This window comes from Grus americana, chromosome 7, assembly GCF_028858705.1.
Source record: "Grus americana isolate bGruAme1 chromosome 7, bGruAme1.mat, whole genome shotgun sequence".
In the NCBI taxonomy this organism is placed as follows: Eukaryota; Metazoa; Chordata; class Aves; order Gruiformes; family Gruidae; genus Grus; species Grus americana.
Window position 1 is genome coordinate 17,558,503 of NC_072858.1, and position 13,498 is coordinate 17,572,000.

Genomic DNA, 13,498 nt, shown 5'->3' on the forward strand with positions numbered 1-13,498 from the left:
ATTAGAACAATCAAAGTGTGCGAATAGTCCAATGGATACAATCCACTAGCGAATTAGGCAAAAGCCTACTAAAATCACCTCAGCAAAAATTAAGCCTTAATACTTAATTCCCATATAACATTTGATAAATAGTTCCCAGTACTATTTTAATCTCCTCTGGGAGCATAAGACAGAATCTAAAGATCCATTCTCTACAAGTGTGTTAAAGGATGCACAAAAATCCAACAGTGGGGTCAGCTCCATTCAAGAAGCTCACTTGATTTTGCTTTCCAAGTTTCCAAAGTCGTACCCACAAAACAAATTCTTCTCTCAGGTAAAAATTTTACAACTAGGTCTTAAAGAAGGTGGCTCCCTTCTGAAGCAGGGAGGGCTGTGCCTGTCAACTTTTCTCCTAAATTCTTCTACTGTTATGAAACTATCAAGTATCACTGAGACATTTTATATGAAATGCTACATTTCAACTTTACTCTTTCTGAGATTGATTGTATTTGGACAGAATCTACCTTTGTAGGATGGATGCTCTAGAATTCTTCTATATGCAGCTGCACAGAAATACTTTTAAGAATTTCTAAAACTGGGATAAATATTAGAAACTAATTGTAAGAGTATTTTACATTTCACAAACAGAAGGGTGTCTCTTCTTTTTTCAGTCACCTTTCTATCAGTAGCAGGGTGGAAGCCAGTCCTTCAGAGAACCAGCCAAAGTTGACCACCACACATCTGGTAGGATGTTCCTCGCCCTCTCAGAGATTCATAATACCTGTGCCGAAGTGATGTGTTTCAGCCTACTTTTATTTCAGAGAGCCTCTTGACAAGCAAGTATCTGTGCTCTCAAGTTTCTAATCTAAAAAAAAACTCCAAAAGTATTGCATTCTTTCTAGCCTCGCCCTCCTGCTGTTCTGCTTTTGCAGAGAGTGTTGATTCACAGGGTTTTTGCGTGCTGTGAGAGAGACAGCAAGAGGTAAGAGAGCTGAGTGAAATTCATCTGTTGTGAGAATGAGAAGGAAAATGAAAAAAATATTTATAGCATCATGAACTTCCTGAGTTCAGTCCATCCAGAGCAGAACCTCTATTGACTCTTTCTCTATGCAAAGTAGTTTTCAGCACTTAAGTCTTTCTATACCTCAATTTAAGCACTTCTTGGACCTGCATTTATTTATCAAGTCTTGCTAGATAAAGTTATGGGGAACAAAGTGAGTAAGATCCCCAGTAAGGAAAGAAACTATTTAACAAGTGATTGTGTGGCTTTCCAGATGTAATCTCAAAACTACTTGGTAGTTATTGTCCCTTACGTGTTATTGAGCTTTCTTTAAAACAGGAAACAAAAGCACGACTCTAGAAGCTGATGCTACCACCTTGTAAACTGTCAGTAAAAATTCCAAAGCAGGGCTGGCAGGGTAAGCTACATTGACGGCATCACCTCAGTGATGTAATAGGGAACACTGGATCAGAATGCCTTCAGTACACACTGTAATAGTGTTAACTCTAAATGATAAAATCACTTCTGTGCCTGTAAATCAAACTAAACTAAAGGTCAGCCACCCAAGACAACAGGAAAGAGGACAGACGAACTACAGTTAAAAGCAATTTCAAAATGACATTAAATAATCTGCAATCAGTTATAAGCTATGAGCCATTCCACTTCATTTTGCTGATAGAGGTATATCAGGGCCAGTATATGCTCCCATAGCTTTTGCACTCACATGTGCCAGGCACATATACAGCACGTTAAGTGCTTTGGTTATGAACTGGGGCACAGCTGACCAAGAGGTGAGAATTGCCAGAGAATTCAATTGTCTGCTGTAATCTGCCAATTGCCAAATTGCAAACAGAAATAATAGATCATGCTCTGAACAGTGGAAAAGATGTGGCAAATGAGGCATGGGATGTTATGCAGAATGTGTGGGTTGCAGAGGACTAAAGTCATCACTGCATTATCCGATTTGTAACTTCTGACCTCAAAGGGTAATCATATCATAGCTAAATCTCACTGTTCTGAAGGTCAATGGTGAGGTTTTTTTATCAGTCTGACATTTATTGTCAACAATTTTTTTGGATGTTTAAGTTCTCATTTCATTTCTTTTTAATAAGAAAGGGAGGACATGAAGGTCATGCATAAAAAACTCCCACTGACTTTTCATAAAATACTTGAATCAAAATAGACGTCAATTTATCAAGAATGTAGGTAACATTATCAAGGACCCATTCACATCATACATCCAATCAACTTTTAAAAACAGGCATGGAATTCTAAGGGAGGGCTGCCTTTGAGACGTGTTCAAAAACATAAAACAAGCGTATAAAAAAAATATACCAGAGTGCAAAATGTTTACGTGTTCATTTCTTCTTTCTCACCTCATATGGTTTATGGTTCACTTCTCTAGAAGTGAAGTTAACTTTCACCAGTTCTAGAGACAAGAGTATTTCTAGAGAAGTGAAGCGTTCACCACTGAAGGAAGACAGAAAGCTTCTATTTCCACTACTGTTCAGTTTACTGTCTTGCAAAGCCCAGTAATGCAGTGCATGGGAAATCAAAAGCAAGGGAAAATCTGGCTAAAACCATAATTGAGATACTCTGTGTCCACTTGAATAGTAGCTCATCCTCCTTTACATTATCTGATAAAACAGCAGTGTTCTTAAATACATCAACATTACATAAATCAATTATACTGGACACTGAAGAAGACATTTTGCAACAAAAAGTCATGTTGTAAATGAAGTTCAGCCAGTGTGTTTATTTCCCACATTGCTTCAAAGTATATTCATCTTTTGAAATATATCATTCCCATGACAATGGGATCACGGGGAATCATAATATAACAATGTTAGATCAGGCAGACAGAATGTCAGCAGTGTCGAACTGGCAAATACATCATTTAACCAGAGATCAAGAGAGAAAATGTGAAGGTCAGAAATACAATATTTATAACACTGTCAGCAGATGGATGCATACTGAACACCTCATATCTAGATCCTTAAAAAGCTTATCATCAGAGGAATGTTTACAACACACAAGAGCAGCTGTTACTGGAGTTTTGTCCATTAGGTTGCAATATGTATGGATACTGAGCCCAGCGTTCCCTGGTATATTGCCTAGAAACAGCAAAAATCTTGAGATATGCTTTAACAGTACTGTTTCCCATGAAAGATACACACAAGCAGCAGTCAGCTGCTACCCTCATTCCCACTAATTCCAACTGGTACCACAAGACTGCCCTTTGGTACATCCCATGTCATTATTCACCCTCTACCGAATTGTATTTAGAAGCCCCAGCATTTTTTCCAATAGGCAACACATATTTCCTTGGGAAAACACTAACATGATTAGCATGGCTTCTGCCTTTGCAAGACAGGAGAGAAGAATAAACTGAAACAACTCTATGTTGTCATCAATTCATACTGCAACAGATGACTTTGGCACTGTGCAAAGAATATACCTGTGAGAATATTCGCAGCTTTCCTTGAGTATCTCTGAAAATTGAGCTGGACATGCTAAAGCTATGGAAGAAAGGCTGACAAAAACAAAAGCTAGTGCACAAGAATGGAAAGAGAATGGACGTAATCATACAAAATTCTGACTGTATTCAGCATATAGCAATAGAAGACTCCTCCAGATTTGGTGTGGGGAAGAATCTATCACAATGTTTGTTTCTTCTATACCTTTCTTGTTATAAGATCATTTTACCTAGATCTAATTTCACTTAATGCCATGCTGATAGAGAGGTTGGATGACATCACCATTACCTAAATGAGAAACAAAAGCAAACTAATAAAAAGGAGCTAGAATAAAAGGTTATGAAATTATAGAGTTTAAGTTGTGCGACTCAAATGAGAAAAATTAAAAAGTACTTATTGTCATTTTTTCTTGAAAGTTCTTTCATTTAAAATTTATTATCATAAACATAATATCACTTGAAATATCTTTTTGATATCTCCCCAAATACTGCAGTCAGAATAAAAAAAACCCCAAATCTATAGATCTCTCAGCTGTTAAGGTCTTTCTTATTTATTGAGATTTTATCATATTCCCTCTGTTGACTGTCAAATAAACTCTGCTCATAAAATTTTATCTATGTCAGCAGGCTAAGGACAAAAGACATGTAAAAGCTCTATTTATGAGTCCAAAAACCTTGAGAAACATTCTATTTATATAGATTGTCTCCCCGTAACCTCCTTTCTCATTTTCTTTACTTTTTGTACCCTTCCACTTTTACATCCCCTCCCTTTGTCAATCTTTTCAATTTCTCAATCCATCTTCTAAGCTCCCCTTCCCCTTTTGAATTCCTCCTTTCTTCTGTCTTTATTTAACAGGCTCAGAAGTTCATTTTTCCAACTTAATTTTCAGGGCTGTGTTGACTAGAAGTAGAGAGGAGGTCTGCTTTTTTTTTTGGTCCAAACAACATCTGCATGCTGGCCAGCTGACATACACTCCACCCAATTCCTCTTATCCATAGAAGTGAATAACATGCTTCCCTGAACTCTTTGGGATCCCCAAAACCATCACTTCTTGCTTCCCTCCTTCCACGTGCTCTCTTTACGACAATAAGCCATGAACACCTTGTCCAAACAACCCTATATCTCAGATTCTTTTCCCAGATCTTCCCTCCTTCATAAAACAATTGACTGCAGTTTCCCTCAGACCTTCTGCCGTCCTACAGAAACATCCTAGATTTTGCAGTGTCCTGTTCAGATATTTTCCCTGTCCAGTTTTATCTCAATCATTCTAAGTAAATAGAAGAACTAAAGCTATGACCTTTGTAAATTCACCTGGTACATGTTTTTGAATGAAACCTGCATGACAGTAGCACAGAAACACTATCATGAGACTATCCTACAGTGCTATAATACTATGCTATAGTACTATACTATATAGTATATATGCACTATATATTATGTATACACTATAATACTGATGGTACTATAACAATGGTATGCTAATGCTTCACTGTTGTCTTCATCCTTCTCTCTAAAGTTCCCCAGCTCAGGAAGAGCATGGGAGAAACGCCATCCTTCTCCAAACCTGTATGTTAAGCAGGAAGAAATACCTCTCCAAAATAGAAGCAACAATGTTTTCCATGACGTACCTTATGTTGCTTATTAACTATGCATCCTGACAACAAATACTTCAGTTATAACTCCAAAATCTGCTGTTGGTGAAGTTTTTCCAGTTCAAGCCTCTAGCAATTCAGTGAACTCAAGAAAACGCTGATACCAACGTAACTGCTGCTTGGTAGCTGGACGTACCGAAATATCAAAGGCTGGTCTAAAGGCTACAAGCACTGTAAGCAGTAAAGTGGAAGTGTGGGGCAATTGGGGAATGGAGACGTACCTCTAAGCCTGTACTTCAAAGAAATGAGTGGTATCCATAACACTTGAAATGGATGGACATCATTGCGTATTTTTATTTAAATCTAGCCCTCTTTTGGAAGTTGTACCAAGGCAAATTTCTTAGAAACATCATTTGGAATTTTCTCTAACAACAATTAGCTGGAGTTGGCCGGGTTCATTGCAATGACAGAGAACTCGGGACCTGGGAAGTAAATGCAGGAAACCCCACCACTAAATCTTCTTTAGTTGAAGTACTAATTTAATATTTTTCTATTTATCGTATACCAAGAGTCATGTACATGGTGAAAGACCTTCTCCACATATCAACGTACAAGCCCCAAAGAAATCAATACTGTTTAACTAGGAATTCATTATACTAACAAAATCCATCAAAAGAACATAAAGTAATTTAAAATAAGCATCAGTTGCAGCTTTTCAAATTTAAGCTGCCTAGGAATGTTATTTAAATGATAAGGCAAGACACTGAAATAATACTGTTTTGCTGTTTTGAAATACACTCACTAGATTTTAATGCACGTAAGTGTTTCCAGACAGAAATCTGTTCGTGCATGTTTTCCTATATTTTATCAGAATAGTCAACACACAGATGGATTTCAAAGGAGAGGTTCTATAAAGAACCGGTATAAAATGTAAGTGCAAACGATACAACCCAGCATATGAATCTAGAGGAATAGACAGTAAGTTCTGCCAAGGTGTTCAAAAGAATAAAAATCAAAAGAGTGGCTCAGTTAATCTGCAAAGAATACTGAGTACTTGTGAAGGATATCACAACCAAGCATTACGGCATCAGTTCCAGCCTTCAAAAAAATCAAAGAGAATTTCTAATGAACAATGACATTTATGTAGCACATTGGGTTTTTATTACTGTTATATTTTATTGTACTAGTTAAAAACATGAATTTTTTAAAATATAAAGAAAACTAGGTGCAAAATTCAGGTTACAAGCAAATACACATGAGAATAAGTACATTTTTAATGCATAGTTAGATGTGGGAAAACCTCTCTAGAATAATGGCTGGATCTGTTGCTAGATTCAAAGAGAAGGTCAAGCTAACAATCCAAAGCCATATAAAAAAATTTTAGAAGTCTAGTGATAATACAAAGAGCAACTGTCCTTAAGACAATGAGTTTTATGCTGTGTATCCAGCCTCTGTGACAAAACAAGCAAACAAAAAACCCTAGCATTTGGCAATAATTCAAATTCAGCTGAAACAACGTGCCCCAGGAATGGGTTGAAGAACAAGTGAAATAAAGAAAGAGGGCATATTTATGCAGCAAACTGGATACAGTGGAAGTGATTTAAAGGCGACAGGTTTCAAATCAGTGTACAACCACAGTCTCCTTGGTATAGCAATGGTGCTAACCGTTCTTAGCAAGTTTTCTTTTTTTGTCTGGTTTGTTTTCAGTGGTTTTTGTTATCTTCCATCTGAGGCTTCTTTAGGTCTGGGTCTTCTGCAATCACAAGAAGGCAATGCATTTTAGAGTTAGTGTTTAGGGTTACACAGAGAGACATTTCAATTAAGTAATGCAAATAGATAGATTTTGTCCCTTACCATGAACAGTTATTTTTCACTAATATAGCCTAGATGCCAGAATCCTCCAATAAATTTCATGTTGACTTGTGAGAGAACTGCTCAAAGAAGTAATACAGAGCAATCATCTGTAGAACAACTTAAAACAGTGCACAAAAATAATGAATACAACATGCAGTTGGTAGAACTGGAAAGATACTGTTTATTGAAAAAAAAAAAAAACACCAAAAACCCACACAACCACTAAAACCAGAAGAACAGACATCTACAAAACTCACATGCTCATTTTATAACATGAAAGCTTTCATAACATTTGGGAAATCATTGAGACATTAAGGCTTCCTGTGGTTCTCCCTGCTACAGTACTAAATCCTCTCACAGAAACAAGTATGTTTCAAGTATGGAGGAAAACACCAGGACAGAAAATGAGATCTGCAAAAATCCATGAAGAATTTAAGCAGAGTTCTATTTGGCCTCTGAAAAACTCCCTAATTGACTTATGCAAATCATAAAAAATAGTCTACATCAGTCACAAAGGGAACCCAAGACTCTTGAACTCCACTTTCAGGCCTGATAATTGGCTGGCATAGTAGGAAAAAAAACCTGCAACTATAACTCTAAAAGCAATAGAACATGTTGCCACTGTTGGAGCATATGTTGTCATATAGAACCAGTTATAGCTCCCAATCCCCACTTCTCCTGCAAAATCAGGAAAATTTTGTTGAGTCTGCCACGTTTTGAGTTACAATCAAGCTCTGAGATAGGTCACACCATTACAAAAGTTGTTATGAATTTGGCATTACAGTTGTATGATTGTAAGAACAGGTATCAGTTTTAAGCAATACAGCATTGTTGTATAAAAAGAAGTGATCTTGAATACTTTCTTGTTGCATGATTTTCACAATTTCAACAAGAACTTCCAAAAAAACAAATGTTGAAAACCAAAAAGCAATTTATGATAAAGGCATATGCCAGAATGCAATTAAACTAAATCGTCCTAAGTACACAATTGCTTTCTGTAGATACATTTCTGTAAGAAATTCCTTCCCTTGGTACTTCCCTGTGGCACCATTGGAAAAGCCTGTGACACTTCTCTCACAGGTTCATTCAAAGTCCACACAAGTCACTGTGGCTTCTGAAGTACTAGTAGGAGAAAAAAAGAGGGAATTACAGATCCACACCTTACTGGGAAAAAGAGAATAAATAACAAATATCAGAGCAAACTGGAGTATTTAATTAGTCTTCACAAAAAAGATTGTGACTAGATGCTTAATTTTGATAGCAGCCACAGCAGGATCAGAATATTTATTACTGGTATTAAGGTGGATCAGAAATTTAAATAAGAATGGCATGATGAAATTCTCAATACAGATTATGTAAATAACTAGCTAAAGCATTATCCTTGAACTCGAGTGCTATGAATTCAGCACATCGTGTAGGTCAGTAAAATGACAGTACCTAAGGAAGGGCAAACATCCACCCTTTAAGGTGAGAGCGGAGGGAGGACAGGGAACTACAGAACAGTCAGTCCAACTTTAATTCTCACATCTATACTAAAGCAAATGTTGGGCCTCAATATACTTATAAATTGTTTCCTTAATACTGCAGTAAAAAATGGCTTGGCAGGAACAAACTGTGTCAAATCAGTCTCATTTCCTTCCTTGATATGATATGATAACTACCTAGTAGATAAGGGGCCCAAAGTATGTATTGTCACTAATGCTTTTGATGTGGTCCCATATAAAAGTCATCACACACAAACTAGAGGAATGTGATGAAAACACCATGTATTGTAAGTGCTCATCTGGCTCGCATTGAGACGATATCTGCAAATCACTTTCAAACTCAATGGGTATTTCAAGCAGGCTCCCATAGGAATTTGTTCTGGCCTTAATTGTATTCAGTATTTTGTTAACAACATGGATGTTGAATAATCAGCACAGTTCTAAAGCTCATCTGAAGATCGCCGAGACAGAAGCAGTTACCAAAGGATAAAGAATAGTATACTGGGACCAGTTTGGCTACCCTGTTTTTCAGTTAAGATGGAGCCAAACTGAAGAGAGTGCTGAGAACAAAAAGACTAAACAAGACAATCATTACTTATGATGAAATGCTAAGGAAAATGGGTTTGCCTAGAGAAAGGAAAGAGAGGAGGTCCAGGTTCAGCCCATCTGGTGCTTAGCCAGCAACTATCCTTACCAATGGGCACTTTCTCTTGCACCCTTCAGCAGTATAGCACAGAATTATTAGAGGTCTTCCTCCTGCTGTGCCACCCAAGGATGTGGTAAACCTGATGCTACCCCAAGGGGTTACCAAATTGATTTCTAAGACTGAGCCAATTTGCTCTAGTTGTATTTGATCCTGCCTCACTGCTAGAGTCCTGCCTAGATCTCCTGAGGGCCCTTCCAGACCCTGTGGTTTCTGTTGATTGTTATTTTTATTTCCTGTTAAATAAAAGGCAAAAACAGTTAGCAAAATTTTATCAAACTTCTAGATAGATAGCTGTAAGCAAGCCTTCATTTTCTGATGTTCTCTGCAAACTTATTCAGACCATGACACTATTCCAGCTTTTTCCTTTAAGAAAGTTTTTCTCCCACCCACCATGAATGCCAAGCCTGTCAATCACACTAACAACAACAAAATACATATGGGACAGTTTAAGGAGGAAGAGCAGGCATGAGAAACTGCTCCTTTAACTTATTTGGAATCAACTCCAACATGTGTGCCTGGGAGAAGAGAAATGAGTAGATGGTAAGTCATGTTCCTTTCCTTATTTTTGTATAAAATGTGCAAAAAAAAAAAAAGTCAGTGACAATGGCTCATATTTTATATACAGTAATACTTCATTGAGATATTTTGCTCAATTATATTTTCCCAAGAGCAGTATTCCAGTGTTATATCCAGTAAAATAAGTGGCATGCAGCTGCTATGGGTTTTTGCAAAGCAGAACTTGACTCTGAAAGTTTCAAAATAATTTAACACATTTAGTGCTTATGTTCATGAAGATATATAGCTGTATTTAGGAAGACATACCAGTGCTATAATCTAGGAATCAGTTTTTATACTGTTTATTAATGATTTCTATGAAATTGCAAAGTGAGAACTTACTTTATGAAACTCCAAGGAGCTGTAGCCTGTAAAAACATGCCTCTGATGTGGCTTGTGCACTCCAGACCGTAGGAAAAAAAAATCATTCAAATATATACTGTAATGATGTGTTAACACTGCTCTATGTACACGTATGAGAATGACTTTCCATTTAGAGGTGAAATTACCTGGTGTATAAAACACATACATTAACTAAGATTCCTCTGAAACTTGGTAGTTCTCAAGTACTAGAGAACTCAGTTTTGCTAAGGGTTCCAGAAAGATGATATTTCTTAATATACAGAATCAGATTTCCACCTTTTTTTTTTTTTTGAGGAGTGAAATTGTAAACAGTACAGATGAAGTGTTTTAACGTATCCAATTAGATACAAGTTTAAAATAACAGATTACACTCGGCACATGTACCTAAACAGATTTTTAAGTCTGCCAGTGTCCATGCCAGATCAGGATGCTCCAGAGAATATTCCGTAGCAAGTGAGCATGAGCTGCCCAGGGATAGTGCTGGTTCTCATTCAGGTCTCTACAATCTGCTTGGAAGTTATATGTAGGCACCTGGTTGTTTCAAAAGAAACAGCATCTGTGCCCGTCTTTACCTGTAAGCCTCAATATTCTGCTCAAGTATCCCCCCACAGCCTGCAAAGCCAACGTGTGTTCAAGCGCACATATTTACTTGGATTGCCGTGAAAGGTGGTATACTGTATAGTGTAACTAGAAGCATGAGGGTACTAAGTAGAATTGGTAACCAAATTTGGGGTCCTCCTAGCCAACAATTCTTGAAATAATCCCATTGAGGGTAGTGGAAAGCAAGTGAGAGTGTGTGATAATATTCTCCATTTTTGCTGCACACACTTGAGGAAAGAAAACTACAGCATTGATCAAGCCAACATCAATATCAGCATCGAGCTATTAGCTGCAAGATCCAAGATGAGCCTCCCCATGTCCCTGTTTTTCAATCTTCTTGTTGTTGTCATCATTTTTAATCTGACTAAAACACAAATAGCAAAATATTTCCTGCAAGCTACAGTCCCTGTGGTTCAACCACAGCTCTGCTACAGCCCCTTTGGGAACACGAAGCTGAACATGACCTTCCCAAATAGATCTCAGTGTCATTCAGTGGAGAGAGGTGAACTGCATAAACATTAGCCTCTTGAGAGATTCTCCTGAAAACCCGGAATACAAATTAAGGCAATGATAGGAGAATTAGCCAAAAGTTGGTGTTGGGAGAGGGCAATCAGAGAGAAGCCAGGTGGGAGAAGAGGAAGGCCTGCTGGGTGAGCTGGCAGGGCAGAGCTTCAGCTCACACTGCAGGCTACCACGCGTGTAGGAACGTAACAGTGGAGGGCAGCAGGCAGCAAGGAGCAGCTCCTTGCATGGCAGTATTTCTGAAAATACTGGTGGCCTACTGGGAGAAGAGGAGCACTGAATTGCAAAATCCTTAAAACACTATTTTTAATCTGTCTTTGAGATGTTCTGAACTAGAACTGCTTACACCTACTCGGTAGCCAAACTCAGCCTGTACTGCAGAAATAACACCATTGCTGTGCTTCACTTTACTCATGTTTCACACCTGATGCCATCTGTTATTTTGTTGTTTCCCCTAAGCAACCATTAAATCTGTAACTCACACATATCTCCCACCCAGCTGCTTCCCACCTCCACCATACACATGAAGATCCCACTACTGACACAAGTACTCCTGCCCTCAAACTTGGCAAACAAAATTTCTTGAGGAATGCATGCACCCCCCCTTCTTCTGCTCACGCACACAGTGGAAGAGAGTATCAGTCCCTCTCATCATCCTGGGAGATGTTGCCCCCCTTGGAACAGCTCTCAGCCAAAACACTATCAAATTCAACATAACTTTTCTTATAGCGTGCACAGCCAGCCATTTGGAGATTATTCTGAGGAGGCAAAGTTTAAGTTGAAAAGGCTTCTATCTCAATTCTACATTTCTGAAATTCCAGGAGCTGAGTTTTGCCAGATTCAATGTTCTGCGAAGTCACAACATAGTAAAGAGTTAAGAGTATTTACTGGCAACAACTGACCTGTCAGTCAATCTAACAGCAAAAATACACACAGGAAAATTTGAAGGATAGCAGATGAGACATTTCAACTTAGCTGAAATCCATTTTAATCTTTGAACATGTGCCCCAAATCCATTTTGCACTGGGAAGTAAAACAGGAAGAGTAATTGGAAAGCAGAATATAACATTCCTTGGTCTCCAGCCTTTTATGGAAGCTTTCATATTTCTCCTGTTGTGGTGACTCAGAACTGCTGAGTAAAATAATCTGGGTTTGTTTCAGCAGCTGCAGCTGCATCTTTGCAATTTTATTGACCATTCTACAAAACAAAGGCTCTCAAACTTTCCCCCTTTGCTCCATTTTAGAATATGCACCCCGCCCCCTTCTCCAGTTTAAGAATTGCATATGCTGCTCCTCTCAAACTGGGAGTATATTCTGTGTTAGAGGTGAAGAGGCAGGGATGGGCTGTGAGCGGGGCACGGATGCAGCTCAGAGGAGATGGCTGGACAGGGACAGCTGGGAAGGGGCAGAAGTGCCCAGCCTGAGCCTCCTCGGCTCAGCTCCCTCTCGACTCCATCTGAGCCCCCGCCTCCACTAAACATCTGTCTTCCTCGTCCTCCAGCCCAGGAGCGATTCCTGGCTGTGCCTGCCCAGTCCAATCCGTATCTCCCTCCTTAAAGGATAATGGTCATAGCCTCAAGTTTGGGAATCATTGCTGTAACATACAAGATACATACGCATGCAGCACATATAGAAACCATATCCAGACCGGTAAGTCCCCGAGTTCAGAATGGTTGGAGACTGGGAGAACAGTATGCAAGTTTAACGTGCTTGCCCTGGTTTCTATACAGATTCCTAGGTAGCTCACTTCTGACCACAGTCAGAAAAGAAGATGCTGGACTGGATGACCTTATGGTCTGACTCAGTACAAGCATTTTATGTTAGCCCTACCTTTTGAAAAGGTAACATAGCACTGGAATTAATTTGTTAACTACTTGTTCTTTAGCAGTAATAATAATGATGGGGCGGAAGGGGGAGAACAAACAACAAAAAAAATCCAAAACTTAGATCATACATTACCTTAGAGTAATTAAGTGATTTATTTAAGCCCAAAAGTATGATGCCCAGACTTGACATAAAGAATGAGATTATATGATATGACAATACGAAAGTAAAAGTTCTACAACTGAGCTCTTCAGTTTTTTCTGTCTAAACATGACAGCACAATATGTCAAAACCCACAAGCAAGTCAAATGCAGTCTGAAGGCAGATACAAGCAACTGGATCAAGGACTTCAAAGTAGGCAAGGAACAGCTATCACTCATTGTTTATGTAATAGATATGAAAAATAGTTTCCATATTTAAACCTCTAAGATGCTGATGACTCAAGTATTTTATACACTGATTTTTAGCAGAATTTAACCGATTTCAGTAATGACAGATATTTGCATATGTTGATATAATAACTTACAGTTTCCTTATACTGG

At 38.3% G+C, this 13,498-nt stretch overlaps 2 protein-coding genes across 2 annotated transcripts in view; one reads left to right on the plus strand and one right to left on the minus strand.

Annotated features, from left to right (window-relative positions):
* The window catches only part of DNTT (DNA nucleotidylexotransferase), a 154,446-nt gene that overhangs the window by 111,670 nt on the left and 29,278 nt on the right, over positions 1 to 13,498 (minus strand). The gene's annotated exons all lie outside the window — the stretch shown is intronic.
* The window catches only part of BLNK (B cell linker), a 107,467-nt gene continuing 103,576 nt past the window's right edge, over positions 9,608 to 13,498 (plus strand). Inside the window, exon 1 of the mRNA XM_054832604.1 lies at positions 9,608 to 9,632. Within this exon, the coding sequence (XP_054688579.1) occupies positions 9,630 to 9,632 (3 nt within the window). The 5' untranslated portion in view covers positions 9,608 to 9,629. The remainder of the gene's footprint in view (positions 9,633 to 13,498) is intronic.